General features: G+C 37.3%; 1 protein-coding gene across 1 annotated transcript; it reads right to left on the reverse strand.

Moving 5' to 3' along the window:
• Window positions 1-6,390: 6,390 nt before the first annotated feature.
• LOC128601583 (opsin-5-like) lies at window positions 6,391-13,259 on the reverse strand. The gene is made up of 4 exons (XM_053614885.1): window positions 12,542-13,259; window positions 9,797-10,090; window positions 8,672-8,997; window positions 6,391-6,768 (listed from the first exon to the last, which is right to left on the reverse strand). The coding sequence occupies exons 1-4, from the start codon at window positions 12,699-12,701 to the stop codon at window positions 6,391-6,393; spliced, it is 1,158 nt and encodes a 385-aa protein (XP_053470860.1). The 5' UTR covers window positions 12,702-13,259.
• Between the last annotated feature and the right edge of the window lie 3,463 nt (window positions 13,260-16,722).

Raw genomic sequence — 16,722 nt, forward strand, 5'->3', positions numbered from 1 at the left:
TCTGTAATGTCTAGTAGATTCATTTAATGCATTTGATTGGCACTGGAGTGTACCATTTCATCACTATCCATGTTAAATGCTTATCCATTAAGATCGGCCTTATGTATAACAGATTATTAATTATATGACAATTCGACGTACAACAATACGATTCAGGATAAGTGTATTAAATAATTCTGTATAATAATGTGGGTTTAAAGTGTTACTTTGCTCTCTATGTTCAGTGAGTTGGGTATTCATTCCACCTGCCTTAAGGATGAATTTTTTTTAATTAATTACATGCATTTGGGAATTGAGAATATGACCGTGTGCACTCAAGCTGATGCAGACTCCACAAGATTGTGTAAAACCTGATGATCCATGTTAGGTCAGATCTTTTAGTTTGTCATCGGAACACCTGCTTCAATTGAAGGGGTAAAATATCCATTCGTCTCCCCCCCCCAATTTTCTCCCATTTTTTTTTTTTCTCCCACTTTTCCCACCCAACCAGGCAAATCTCCCAGAACCGCTACCAAATTGCTGTCACAGAACAGCTACCAAATTGCTGCATAGCACGCTCAGGGGAAATTGGGAGATTGATTGGAGAATTTGGATTTATAGGGGAGAGCACAGCCAATTTTGCTCTCTTGGGTTCTCAGTCACAGATGGCTGTCATCACGATTCAAACTCGGATGAAAGGGCCAACACTTTTCTGTTGTGCCACTTGGGAGCTTTATTTAAAAAAAAAAAATAGTTTCAGTGTACTCTCAGATTTCGGACCCAACTGTATATACCCTTTCAGTTGCCATCTCTGCTGAATGCATTCTAAAGGTAGAGAGACATATAATAGATTTCTTGTTTTAAAAAGTTTTAGAAAGTAGAAATATGATACACTGTATAAAAAAAGCCACATCATGTAAATTACACTTTCTGTTTCCAAATGATCTGAACTGCCTTTGTTTGGATTTGGCTACAGGCTTGCTGTGAGACGGTGCATCCACTGTCTAGTTGTATTGGCCTGGTAGGTATGCAGCTCTTAGACAGTAGCTATACATCTGCACAATTCTAGGGCCTGTTTGCTCGCCTCAACATTGTTGGCAATTTTGTGCCCCTTTGGTGGTTGATGTAAAATACCAGCGTTATGCCTTGGCTTTAAATATTCTCATAATTGACTTTCAGTGCTAGAGCCTACACATGTGAGATCAGGAATTCTGTCTGGCTCGTTACTTGATGTGACTATACACACAGCGGCCAGTCATTCAGAATACAAAAAAGCCCTGGGGTTGCAGGAGCAACTATCACACAGTTTGTGTAGCTCCACAGGGTTGGAGGTAGATCCAGAGTCTATCCAAGAAACACAGGGTGCAAAATGGGAATATACCCTGAATGGGATGCCAGACCCATTGGCACACACATTAACACGATCAGTGTACATATAGGAGCAGGTGAGTATATAGCAAATTCACCTACTGGCAGGTTTTTGGGAAGTGGGAGGAAACCAGGGAAGACTGAGGAAACCCACACAGACACAAGGAGAACATACAGAGAAACTCCACATAGACAATAACCTGAACTCTGGACCAAACCGGGGACCCTGGGACAGAGGCAGCAATGCTACCCATTGCACCTCCATGAAGATCAATAATACACAAATGATTGGTAATACCATAAGCTTTTAAGCCACCTAAAAGGACTTGGATCTCACCTCTAATCTCTCTTTCAGTCAAAAAAGTCAGTAAAATGAATACCTTTCAATTGGGTTTTTCTTGTTATTGATCCAAAGATAAATGTAGCATCTGTAGAATGCCTGTAGAATAGATCGAGGTCTTACTAACAGTAATTATTCTGCTAAGTGTGTGTATAGTAGAAGTGGCATGTTGCTACATAAGGAGGAACAGTCAATAGAGCTGTTTGAATGTCACTCTGTACTGGATGCTGAATTGCAGGTTAGTAAATGACTTTCACCCTCCATCCAGTCAGAGATGCAATAACAATTTCAAAGATGAACCAATCGTGTGGACAATTTTGAATAGCCAGTTGATCAGGTGTTTATGACAGAATGTTGCTGTTTCCAGTAAAGGGTACCGAATGGTTCATGAATGGCATCTAAACAGGGTGTCCCAAAAGTCTTCATATATAGGGTAAATAGGTTTAAACAATTTTTAGCAAAACGTCTTCCAAATTTCTTCATACTTAGTTTATATTATATATGTTTTTTTCACATAGCCTTTGACCAAAGAAGAACGTATTGAAATCATTCTCATAGCTGGATCAGGAACCTGTCGCAAGGTTGCGATGGACTTTAGAAGGAAACATGGTAAGCACATCACACCACGCCACTGTTGCCAAACTTATTAATAAATTCAAAAAGGCTGGAACTATTGCGGACCAACCGAGAAGCGGAGGTCCACGAACATCCACTGACGAAGGCACAACCGGCATGGTGCTGGTAAACATAGTACGCTAAGTATTGAGACTTTTGGGACACCCTGTACTTGTAAGTTAGCAATGTGAATTCATACAATGTTGCTGCATGGGTATATTTCACTTATGTATCTACTTCCATAGCTTCTTCAAATATAGATCGTTGGATAATCGTGCACCAGAGACTAAATATATAGCCTAGCTTTTAATATACATTATGACAATGTCTGTAATAGCTTCAGTAATGTCATCAACTTCCAGGATCCAATGTATAGTATTATTCCCTATAAAATGAGCATCTTGCTGTGAATAATGCTGCTATTTCCACTTTTCTTCTAAGAGATAGCACAGGTTTCATTTGTAATAAAATATGGACAAAAGAAAAATTACATACAGAACAAAGAAAGCTGAATATATTTTCATCATATATATAAAAAGAGAAGGTTAACTGATCATTGTTGTCTCCTTGTTTGCACTAAATGAAGTATTTACCCAGAATGGAGGAACAATGTGCTGCCCTCTTTCACCATTGTCTGCTGCAATCTATAATAACTTCACAAATTGTCTGCCATTGGAGGGTGATAATCAGTTTATTCATTAGATGAAGACATTTGTATGGTAGCCGTAGAAAGGGGATAAACTTGAGCTGACTCCAAATTCTTCAAAGTGATTATTTTGTGTACCCTGTTATTTCAGCCAGTGTAATTAGTAACTCTCAAATGGCATTCCTGATTGTTCATCAAACAGAATTCTATACGTGGCAGTGCACTGTAAAAGTATAACAGCAAGCCATAAACCAGTTTTTGTAATTAAACAGAAAATGACTTTGACATTTGACAATCATTTTCACATAACACCGACAATGTAGATTTCATTTAACATCACACTAAGCATAATTTCTGTACATAGTGCATGTCGCGCTGATTGTGTTGTTATTCCTCTAATGTGCACAGTAGATTCGAGAAAGTAAATGTTTTCATGTAGTATGCATAATGAAATTAAATTGCTGAGCATACTGATGATAACACAGTGGTTGTATTCTCTTAACAAGTAAGCTAAAGGAAACTAAAGACTTTTCACATTGCGAACGCAATAACTGCATACAACAATAATACATGTATGTACATATACTAAACGAAGTGTTTTGGTCAAAGTACAGCAGGTGCTTACATTTAAAACATACAGTTCATTGTTGTTATTCTTTCAGTTGCTCCCATTAGGAGTCACCACAGCGGATCATTGGTCTGAATATTTGATTTAGCACAGTTTTTTTAAATTATTATTATTATTTTGTTTTACGCCGGATGCCTTTTCTGACACAACCCTCCCATTTTATCCGGGCTTGGGACTGGCAGTGAGTGCAACCCCCAGTGGTTGGGGTTCCCTGCCCGGGAATTGAACCCAGGCCGTGGTGGTGAGAGCACAGGATCCTTAGCCGCTAGAACACCAGGGAACTAGAACATGCAGTTCATTAAAAATTTTAAATAAATTACAGTAATTACAAAAGCATACGCTGCCACAAGAATGAAGACACAAACACAATAACCAGATCATTTGATCAACCCATTCGATCTCATATACTTCATAATATGCTACAAAAACGACATCTGCTGCATTTGCTAGCACAAAAATGTTACAGAAAAAAACTATTCAGTTTTTTTTTCCCCCAGTGACAGAACATGTTAGTATACAATATAGTTATTCAAAATCATGCATGAAAGAATTAGAATAAAAATCTTATCACTTTGTTAACAAAAACGACAATCTCCTTCCTTACAAATAAACGGACTAACATATTACGGCTTCTAATCCATGAAATATTTTTAATATATGTAAATTTCTAATAATCACTAGTAATAGAAAATATTATGCCAATTATATCAACTTATATCACGTCCAATTCAACTTCAGTATAACTTTAACCTGTAACCTGCGCAGATTTACACTATGTAGCCAAAAGTATGTGGACACCTAACCATCACACCCATATGTGCCTTTTGAACATTCCATTCCAGACTTTGCTCTTATAACAACCTCCACCCTTCTGGGAAGGCTTTCCACTAGATTTTGGAGTGCCATTGTGGGGCGTTGTACTTATTCAACTGCAAGAGCATTAGTGAGGCCAGGCACTGATGTCGAAAGAGGAGGTCTGGGGTTCAATCAGCGTTCCAGTTCATCCCAGAGGTGTTCAGTGGGGTATGATATCTGGGTTTCTGGGTCTGGGTTTGAGATTTCTAAGAGCTCCTGATAGGTTTCTTCTTTCTTCTTAAAAACTCAGGGGGATTGAATCAATTGCCACTGGATATCTGCCTTGCACCTTCAATTACCACTTTTAAAAAGAGGCTTAAAACATATCTCTTCTCCCAGGCATTTAAATCTAACTTTTTTTGCCATAGTCTATTTTCTGTCTTTGGGCGCACGGTGGCTTAGTGGTTAGCACGTTCGCCTCACGCCTCCAGGGTCTGGGGTTCAACTCCCGCCTGGGCCCTGTGTGTGTGGAGTTTGCATGTTCTCCCTGTGCTGCGGGGGTGTACTCCGGTTTCCTCCCCCAGTCCAAAGACATGCATGGTAGGCTGATTGGCGTGTCTAAAGTGTCCGTAGTGTATGAATGGGTGTGTGAGTGTGTATGTGATTGTGCCCTGCGATGGACTGGCACCCTGTCCAGGGTGTACACCGCCTTGTGCCCGATGCTCCCTGGGATAGGCTCCAGGTTCCCCCGTGACCCTGAAGAAGGAGTAAGCAGTAGAAGATGGATGGATATTTTCTGTCTTTATTTGGTTTTATTCTGTTTTCCATTTTACATTTCTTTACTCTGTTCAGCACTTTGATCAGCTTTGCTGTGTTAAATGTGCTTTATAAATAAAATTTACTTACTTACTTTCTGTCCAGGGCACTCGAGTTCTTCCACACCAACCATGGTAAACCATGTCTTCATGGAGCTGGCTTTGCGCACAGGGGCGTTGTCATGCTGGAACATATTTGGGCCTGCAGTGAAAGAAATCTTAAAGCTATAGCATTCAAAGACAGTCTATACAGTTCTGTGCTTCCAACTTTGTGGCAACAGTTTGAGGAAGAACCGCATATGGCTGTGATGGTCAGGTTTCCACAAAGCATATAGTGTAGATTTTGTACCATTATAAAATATATTTAAGTAGCTATAATAATATGATAATCACAAGTGTGTACCTCACATCATACTTACAAACTGTACAAAGATAAGGTGTGATCTGGAGATATAGCATTACTAAACTGATAGCTAAAGCATAGTTTTTTTTAGTAATTTACCAGCTAAATTCCATTTAATTTGTCTGAAACTACAACTATTTGTTGACTCCTATATCGTCATTTAATGTGTGGCTAACTTCATAAATATGTTGAGAAGCTCTTCGATGCTTCAATTTTAATATTATATTGAGTAAATCCTAACAATCTCTTTAAAATTATTTAATTAAATTATTAAATGAAATTAAAAAGTTTATTACAGTTATTACACTGTTTGGATTTGGACCTAACAGACAATGGGGCTACTCTTTTAGTGATTTTAATTAGTTGCTTAGCCTAAACAAGATGCTTTTAAAACTATTGCTGCATGCCAATGAAAACTGGGGTTTTATATGTCCTCTGCAATTTATAAGCATGCTGTCTTCTCATAATTGTGTAATTATATAATTATAATCACTTATAATACTTTAAATAAAGACATTTCCCCCCATTTCTCTGTTACATCTGGGATAAATATCAATGATGTTTAAACTGGACATATTTATTTGTTATCAATTTAAATATTTGCTCATGTGTCTTCATGTATTGAATGGTTAGCATTTGCTTTAATGAATGATTTTAATGTTTACAGGATTTTCTTTTTGTTTCTTGGCAACACTGCCAACCTAAGGGTGTTGTTGGTCCCAGGAAATAGCTGGTTAAACAAAAGCAGACATACAGGCACATGAATAAAATCCATGAGTACATGGAAAAGAATTCCCAGAGTTATTGATAATCCACAGTTATGAATTGTGTATTAGCATCGGTCTCTGTGCTTTTGAAGTGCTCCTTATGCAGGTCTTTTTTGATTGTGGTTCCTTCACACACCATGTAGACTGTATTCTCTGTGAGGTTACTTGGCTGAGAGCCACGACATGCCTGGGATCTAATGCATGCATGGAGAAGCTGCATCACCTCCTGTTGAAAAGACTTGCTGAAGGCATAATAGATTAGTGGGTTGTACACAGTGGAAGTCTTGGCAAAGAGGCAGGGCAACATACTGACATGAGGAGTGATGGAGGAAGTTGAGTAGATTGACCATAAACTCACTATCCCATAGGGTGTCCAACAGCCAATGAACCCAGCGCTGATCAGAACAGCAACCTATAAGAAACATTTTATAGGGTAGTATTTTATTTACTTTATTTACAGTTTATTTATTGTGCATAACACTTTTTGTTACAGAAACTTGCATTTGATTTTACAGACCAAGGGTAATTAACAGGGTAGATATCCTACAATGTTAAACATTTTATTGGAAGGTGATTTATGAATATCATGCCTTAGGTGACATAGGATTATCTGCTAAATAAAACCATTATTAGATACCAGCACTGAGTATCAGTTATATATCACGCCAATCACAATTCCGAAAAAGTTGGGACATGGAAAATGCAAAAAAAACCACATTTTTTTGGAGACTCTTTATATACTGGGATTAGACGATTGCGTCACCTGTTTCACATCACCTTCTTATTTCAACTTGTCACATCGCTATCAGTCCTAAATTGCCCTGTCCCAACTTTTTTGGAACTTGTTGCATGCATCTATCTATATATATATCAATGTGGTACCAACACAGCAAATATACAGTGGTGCTTGAACATTTGTGCATAAATATGATCTAAAACATCATCAGATTTTTACACAAGTCCTAAAGGTCGACAAAGAGAACCCAATTAAACAAATGAGACAAAGATATAATACGTGGTCATTCATTTATTGAGGAAAATGATCCAATATTACATATCTGTGATTGGTAAAAGTATGTGAACCTCTTCTTTCAGTATCTGATGTGACCCCCTTGTGCAGCAATAACTGCAACTAAACATCTGGGGTAACTGTTGATCAGTCCTGCACATCGGCTTGGGGGAATTTTAACCCGTTCCTCAGTACAGAACAGCTTCAACTCTGGGATGTTGGTGGGTTTCCTCATGTGCTTGCTTCAGGTCCTTCCACAACATTTCTAATGGATTAAGGTCAGGACTTTGACTTCATGCTTCTTTAACCATTCTTTGGTAGAATGACTTTGTGTGCATAGGGTCGTTGTCTTGCTGCATGACGCACGTTCTCTTGAGATTCAGTTCATCTACAGATGTTCTGGCATTTTCCTTTAGAATTCGCTGGTATAATCGAGAATTCATTGTTCCATCAATAATGGCAGTCCTGGCCCAGATGCAGCAAAACGGGCTCAAACCATAATACTCCCACCACCATGTTTCACAGATGGGACAAGATTATTATGCTGGAATGCAGAGTTTAACTTTCTCCAAACAAAATGCTTCTCATTTTATCCAAAAAGTTCTATTTTGGTCTCATCAGTCCACAAAACATTTTTCCAATAGCCTTCTGGCTTGTCCACGTGATTGCAGCAAACTGCAGACGGGCAGCAATGTTCTTTTGGAGAGCAGAGATTTTCTCCTTGCAACCCTGCCCTGCACACCATTGTTGTTCGGTGTTCTCCTGACGGTGGACTCATAAACATTAACATTAGCCAATGTGAGAGAGGCTTTTAGTTGCTTACAGCCTGATGAGCATCAACAACTCTTTTTCTGAGGTCCTCAAAAATCTCCTTTGTTCATGCCATGTTACTCTTCCAAAAACAAGTTTTGTGAAGATCAGAATTTGATAGATCCCTATACTTTAAATAAAACAGGGCGCTCACTCACACCTGTTGTCCTCGCATTGATTTAAAACACCTGACTCTATTTACCTTCAAATGAAATGCTAATCCTAGAGGTTCACATACTTTTGCCACTCACAGATATGTAATATTGGATCATTTTCCTCAATAAATAAATGACCATGTATAATATTTTTGTCTCATTTGTTTAATTGTGTTCTCTGTGTCTACTTTTAGGACTTGTGTGAAAATCTGATGATGTTTTAGATTATATTTATGGACAAATAAATATAAATACTGTAGAAAATTCTATACAAGTATACAAGCACCACTGTAAATATAAATTTAAATAAGTCATCTGACTTATATATCTATATAACTCACCAACATGAGACGGCGCTGCATCTTAACTTTGTTCTGGATGATCTTGGCATTTTCTTGAGACTTGTAGAAGAAATTGAGTCGATAGGTGATGCCAAAGTAGCAGCAAATGATGATGATGGCTGGGATGGCCAGGTTCATGGCAAACATGCTGATGACAAAGGATGGGCTGTGCTCCTTCATTTCTGCCCAGGCCAGAGTGCAGGACAGGCCGAAGGGCTCAGGGCCATACGCGCCCCAACCAATCAGAGGAAACACAGCCCATAAGAGAGCATACAGCCATGTGCCAGCCAACATCACCTGCACCGTCCTTTTACTAATTTTCTCCGCTAAGCACACAAACACAGACATACACATACACAGTGAAGGACTATGGAATGAATAGTCAAATTCACACTTCTTGTGAATCACTTCTTTGTGTTCTTAGGCTATTGTCACCAGATCTCAAACTAAATGTAGGGACATTTTTGGACCTACATATGTATAAAACAATTCTCTCAAAACCAACTGAAGAAATGTATTTTTTGGAATCCCTACGTGCTTTAATGCTGTTCAACTTATGGGTTAGACACTGGCTCTTCCAGTCTTTTTACCCTCATTTCCTTTGCTCCTTAGAAGAAGTTGGTAAGAGCAAATTGTTTTTTGAGAATTGATATTAAATGAACACAAATGTGTGTTCTTGTAAAATAAAATGCCTGATTAAGCAAATGAGTACAGTACTGGATTTCAACTAATGGATTTCCCCCAAGCATCTATAGTTTTGTAATCTTTGTTTGTATTAGTTCAAATAGGGATGCAGCTAATTGAGTATGAAATTGCAGTAACATTTGTACGAGGATAGCTCCACTTACGAGTATCCTCCAGCCGTGGAAAATTAGGCTGTAGTTAGCAAATAGATAATTATACATCGGAAATGAACATACTGTAAGCTGATATTTTGAGTTGCAATGTATCTAATCTTCTCTCCTACCATGAGCATAACTCTGAAGTACATTCAGTTCACTTCATAGTAAATGATACAGATTGGGTATTCGGCCCTTAATATGGCATTCGATACACTTGATAAACAGTAGATAAATTTCCAATTTGCATAATCCAATTTTAAGAATGGACTTCTGCAGTACTCACTGTGAGAATGTAGAGTCATGGATGCAGTGAAGCGCACTACAGCCATGACTGTCAGGGTTGCCACGCTGGCTACACCAAAAAAGAACCCCATCCAGCCATAGTAGATACAGGTGACATCACCCCCTAACCAGGAATGATTCCACAGTGATGCTACAGCAAGAGGGTACATTGAGACTGCTGCACCAAGATCTGTTATTGCCAGGTTCACACTGAGGAGCTCTGCGGGCTTCATCTGAGAAGATCTTCTGTATGCCATAAAAAGGACCAAGAGATTCCCCACAATGGATAAAATTGCTAAATGAGACACAAAAAAGAAATAAAAAACAAAAGTCCATTTTGTTACATAGAAATGGCCAAACAGACCACATATATAAACATAATTGTATTATCATTTATAGTTACTAAAACATTAAAACATCATTCCACAACATATGCATGACCCACAGTCTTTAGATGACAACCAGTTGTCTTTTGGACTCCATCCTATGCACAATAATCCTGATTATTTCCCCATGACCTTGTCCTCATAATCAAATACATTATATTGTATGTGGCTCAATCATTTTAAGTCATGTGCTGACCCCATAAAAGTCCCAGCTTACTACTCAGTTGAACTTATTTAATTTATTTTATTTATGAGTTCTGAAGTTATACCCTTCCCTTCCTCTACCTCTGTTTCCTTGAATGTTCTCTATTGTACACCAATCACACTCTCAATTCACCCAACCTTCTCTATTGTACAGATGTCAGCCCTTTTCATTTATGATTTTATATGTGTCCTTTCATTCTTTTTGAAAGGTTCCACCAGCCAAGGCTAACAGTATTTCTTGATTGTCTACACACTAAACTACTTCTGGGTGATTGACAAATGAAGAATTTATTTCACATACCTGGACATGGACTGTATGGAAACTAAGCTGAAAAATAACCCTTTAATTATTCCTAGTTGTGAGTCACATTTACTCATGGCTGATATTCGTTTAATAGAAGTTTAGATGATCCCATTTATGTTGAAGTGACAAAGAATGTTTCATCCCAGACTAGTTCTTTTAAATTAATTGCAATAGAGGGGAGTCGGTCAGAACAGAGGACATTTAACATATATTTATCATAAAGGCACAGTAAACACACACACACACACACACACACACACACACACACACACACACACAGATAGATGGAAAAATCATGTAAAAATGAATTACCACATAATGGTACATAATACCCCATGTTAAGAAAATTCCAAAATCAGCCAATTAGAGCAATATTAACATAAGCTAGGCATTGAGTTCAATCCTATGTATACAATATTCCTAACTCAAATCCTTAAAATCTGAGCACAGCTCATAATTACCACAGCTCAGTTGTTGGATAAACACTCAACAGCAACATTGTTCATACTCAAATTACAATCTCAGGATGAATAAATATTAAGTTAAGGTGTCTATTCTCTTCAATTACTTACAAACATTTCTGGAAGTAATGGTCCAGTGTCTCAAATGCTTTAGCACATTTCCCAAAACTATCCACACATTTTGCCAATTGCTAGCTCATACCTGCCTAGGAATCATATACATGAACTGTCTACATATACATGAAGCACTGTCTCCCTAGACCTGCTGAAGTCCCTGCTTGCACTCTGATCATAATATACAGCAATTTAAACCACTGTAGGATACCTAATAATCATACTTCAATGGACAGTCTCATCTGGATACGGTACATTTGAGGTGACATTTATAATGGCATGTTTAGAGGAGAAAAGGAGTACATTTGTAACTTATCATCATATGCATAAACCATTGCTGTCGGCTTGCCAGAGCAAATACATAACTAGCTATAATTCACCCTCATATTATTACCACAAATCAAACCTTCATCTTCATGTGAAGGTGTGTGAAGCCATAGAATGTCCCATTTCTTATATTTAGGGCTTCCGAAGGGTACTCACAAGTGCCTTCTACAGTATGTGCCCTTTGTTGAAGCCCTTTGGTGTGCACGTATGGATGTGTGTATGAGTAGGTGTTTGATGTGTGTAAGTCTGCATTGTGCATGTCAGTGGTTATGTAGTGTAGAATTAAAATATCTGTACCGTAGGACGGTGTATCATCTTAAACCCAGAGAAATGCTGTCGAGCAAAGATACCTTCAAGAATAAGGAAATTAAATGTTTCGACATTAAAAAAAATACCATAAAGTGCAGTAAACAGTAATAAATGAAAAAAGTCAATATTTGGTGTGACGACCCTTTGCTTTAAAAAAATATTGTAGTCTCAGGAAAAGTTTCATGCAGTTTTATAAGGAAATGAGCTATTAGTTTTATTGAGCATCTTACAGAACCAGCCTTTGCAGACTTTGACTGTCGTACTTGCTTCTTATTAATGCAGCAAAACCCAGCAGCCTTCATTATGGTTTTTTTGTCTGAAAAGTGGTCTCTTACATAATATGCTGCATATCTTTACTAACATACAAACATTTTTCTATAACATTTGGAAAACTAATATATGGAAGTCTAAAATGTTTTTGTGTTGACTCCATAATATATAAATCTAGTCATAAAATAAAAATCTAATTTGTACAAAAAAGGGTTCCATATATATATATATATATATATATATATATATATATATATATATATATATATACACACACACATACATAAATACAATAAAATTGTCAGTAAAATAACTTGATATCTATAATGAGTAGCCCGTATCACTTTAATTAATTAGTAAGTGAATTTTACCTATTAGCAACAGAAAGGCCCCGACTCCATAATCCACTGCGGGAGAAAGTTTGGAAGAATAAATATCCATAAGGAACTGGATTTGTGTTTTTCCAAAGCGTGTAAAATGGACTGAAGGCAGCGGCGCATAGAGACCTGAGTGATTATCCAGCAGTGTCATTCACGAACAGGTCGATTCTTCTGTGTGTGTGTGTGTGTGTGTGTGTGTGTGTGTGTGTGTGTGTGTTGCACTGCTGTTTGTTACAGAGATGTACTGTAGCTATGTAGAAGATGTACTGAGAAGGTGAACAACAGGGTAAGATTACATAAGAAATATTATGTTTGTGTTAAGTGCAACACAGCAGCACAACAATATTAATGCAAGAATGCTTAGACTGCTTTGGAGAAAGCATATGAAGTGCCTTGTTTTTATTTTTGCTGTTTAAATATATTTTATAATAAGCACGTTTTTTTATCATAGGCTATAATAAGATTTTGTTGCACAGTTGAAATGACAGCTGTGGTCAGTGAGCACTTTATTGGGAACACCTGTACACCTACCGATTCACGTAATTATCTAATCAGACAATTGATTGGCAGCAGTGCAATGCATAAAATCATAAAGTTATGAGCCAGCAGTTTCTAGTAAGGTTTACATCAATTAAAAGCATGGGGGAAAATGTAATCTCAGTGATTTTTAACCGTAGCATGATTGTTGGTGTCAGATGGGCTGGTCTGAGTATTTCTGTAACTGCTGACCTCCTGGGATTTTCACACACTATTTTTCGTAGTTTTGATAGGTTTTGAAAGTAACTTGAAAGTAAAGTCATTTGTAATCTGGTTACTTTTTACATGCAGTAATCAGTAATGTAATCAAATTACAATTTTAAAGAAGTAATTAGTAATCTGTAGGGGATTACTTTTTTGAGTAATTTACCCAACAGTGGAAATGAATGCTTTTCATGATATCTAGGTGCTATATATAATTTTGAAGGCACCTTGTCTGAATGTTTCCAAGGGAACTTATTGAAACTATTCATATTCATGAATCCCAAACCATGTAAAAATGGAGTTAGTTAATATCTGTTATTATTGTGTGTTATAATTGGTGTTTTTTAAAATTTTTTTTATTTTTAGTAGGCTAGTAACAAACCACAGGGAAGTACATTTAGGCATGTCTAATTTAACGTTATCTAAATGTCAGATGTAATAGTTCAGTGTAAAATCACCAAATTGTGCTCCTCTGCAGGATCAGAGCTAGGTTGTAAATGCTCCTTATTATTAGTGATGTTAATATATACATTAGAAATCTTTTCATGTTAGTCAAAGCTTTGTGTTCAATGTTGCCTCCACTGCTGCAACTGCTAGTATCAGTTCATGCGATAATTAGTTTGATATAATGAGCTATAATTAATTTTTTTTTGCTTTGCTATGTCTAAAAAATTGGCACCACAATTTATTAATGGGTACATAAGAACTGAAATATCAAATATGTATTTGCATGAAAAGATTAAGAATACATAAATATGTACATAGCTATACTAAATGAACAAAAGTATATGAGCCTTCACACCCAGTTCTGCTTGTTGAACATCCCATTCCAGATTTAGTCCCCCTTTGCTGTTATAATAACCTCCACTCTTATTTTTTTATTTTTATTTTTAGCATGGCTGCGGGGATTCGTGCTCAATCAAAAGAGCATTAGTGAGGTCCTGATGCTGATGTTGGGTGAGGACGCTTGGTGCACAGTTGCTCTTCCAGTTCATCCCAAAGGTGTTCAGTGGGATTGGAGTCAGGGCACTGTGCAGACCACTCAAGTGCTTCCAACCCAAACTTGGTAAACCATGTCTTCATGAACCTTACTTTAAAGCTACAGCATACAAAAATACTGGATCTCTAGATTTGGCCATGTACTTTATTGTCTGTATTCTATTCCATGTGCTCAAATGGGATTTAAGTCCTCATCAACTCCATTTTACTGGAAAAATTTTTATTTAATGTGCAAATGCATTTAGTGTGAATGCATAATAATAATAATAATAAGAAGAAGAAGAAGAAGAAGAGGACAAATGTAGCCCCAAAATCTGTGGAAAATACTGAATGAAAATTATTTATTCGTCCTTGCGAAAAACAGTCAGTAATCAATTTATTTGCAGCAATCAAGTTGATCTTGTACAGCAGTTATTTCAGCATTTTCAAAGTGTTTAAACTTTGTCAAAGTTTTAGCATTTACAAACACTTAGATTAACATGTCAAACATGAATGAGTGATACACTGACAATTGTTTACCCTAGCTGATGTGGATCAAAAGTGGATCAAAGCTGCCGAAGAATGCTTGCCTGTCTGAGTCTGTAGATATTGTCTGTCACTAACATAAACATACAATCTGGCAATTTGACTTGCTTTCAAAACAGACTGACATTTTCCCAATACAGTACACTGACGTTCTGATCTGCTGAACCTTTTTAAAAACTTGCACTGAATGTTTTGCTTCCTTGTAGAGAGGTTCATGCTGGCTCTTCATTTAAATAAGAGTTTGAGGTCCTGAGGTTGATAGCCATGTACACGCTGTGAAAATGTAGTAAACTCTTTGAGTTGCAAATGCTTATTTATCAGTGGGAGGTTCTGAAATAACCTGGTTGTCAACATATCAACATGTTTTTCATATTGAGATACACTCTTTCCTGAGAATTTTGAGATCAAGAATGTCAAGATCCTAGGAGTGATATAATATAATCTACATAATATGCTAAAAGTATGTTTGGCATATTATGCAGATTAGCAAAAAAATCCATAATAGGCTGAAGTTAGTGGGCATGGCCTTAATTTGGTTTAGGATGAGGAATAAGAGTAAAAAAAAAAAAATTGTAAGTATAGGACTTACGGTTCCTGAGAAGGCCAAAGCGTAAATTCTTGCACTATAGCTCCCCCATCAGGCTGATTGGGCCCATCTCACATGCATTCGGCTGTTGAAGTTTCACATCTGTAGGACTTATGGGTTGGTGTGCAAGATTAAGATCATTGTCCTGTTGCATGACCCAATTTCAGCCTAGCTTAAGCTGCTGGACAAATGGCCTCACATTTATCTCAAGAATATTCAGGTATAAAGTGGAGTTTATTGCTGTCTCAATGACTGCAAGTTTCCCAGGTCCTGTGGCTGCAAAAAAGCCCAAATCATCACCCCTCCACCAACATGCTTCACAGTTGGTATGAGGTGTTTGGTTTTCACTAAACATGGTGCTATGCATGATGACCAAACATCACCTTGATCTCATCATCCAAAGGATATTGGTCCAGAACTTTTGTAGTTTGTTCAGAAGCAATTTTGCAAACCTAGGTCATGCTGCCATATTTGTTTTGGAGAGAAGGGGCTTTTCCTACCCCCCCCCTTCCATGAAAGCCATACTTATTCAGTTTTTTCTGACTGTGCTTTCATGAACATAAACATTTAATGTGCTTACAGAGGCCTGTAGGTCACATCATTTTCTCTGAGCAGTAAATGGTCTGACCTTGGACTGAATTTGCTGGGACACCAACTTCTGGGAAGTCTGGTAACTATTTTGAATTCTCTCCATTTGTAAACAATCCATTTCACTGTAGAATGGTGAATTTCAAGTTGTTTGGAGATGGCCTTATCCCTCTTCCCAGATTGATGAGCAGCAACAATTGCTTCTCTGAGGTCATGGCTGATGTCCTTTCTTCTTATGTCTTGATGTCCAACTAATCTTGTGCATTTCATTAGTAACACCTAGCTGCTAATTATTCTTTTAATGCTTTTGGAAGTAGGAAGGGTGTACTTATTTATTTCCACCTGGTTTCTGAATGTTAGTTTACATTTTGGGGGGGACTACGACTAAATATTGAAATCTGGGTTTTTTTTTGTCACCTAATGTTATTTGTTTGTTTATAGAAGCTGATGAGGGCCACACAGTTGGTATTTAGGCCCTGATAAATAATACAATAGAATTGTAATCTTCATTCAAGATCAAGTCATAACATTACACCTATTCTTTCTAAAATAATCACACAAAGAGCTCTTAATTCACAGCCCTGTTTGGAAAAATGATCTAAATCTTTTTTCTTTTCGATAGAACTAGTTGAGTAGATTTTCTATAGCTGTTGATAGGACTTGCACAATGAGGAGGAATTTCAGACGATTAGTTTCTATAGCACTAAGGCGAGTGCTAGTTACTTGAACAGTC

The sequence above is a fragment of the Ictalurus furcatus genome, chromosome 25 (genome assembly GCF_023375685.1).
Source record: "Ictalurus furcatus strain D&B chromosome 25, Billie_1.0, whole genome shotgun sequence".
Lineage (NCBI taxonomy): Eukaryota > Metazoa > Chordata > Actinopteri > Siluriformes > Ictaluridae > Ictalurus > Ictalurus furcatus.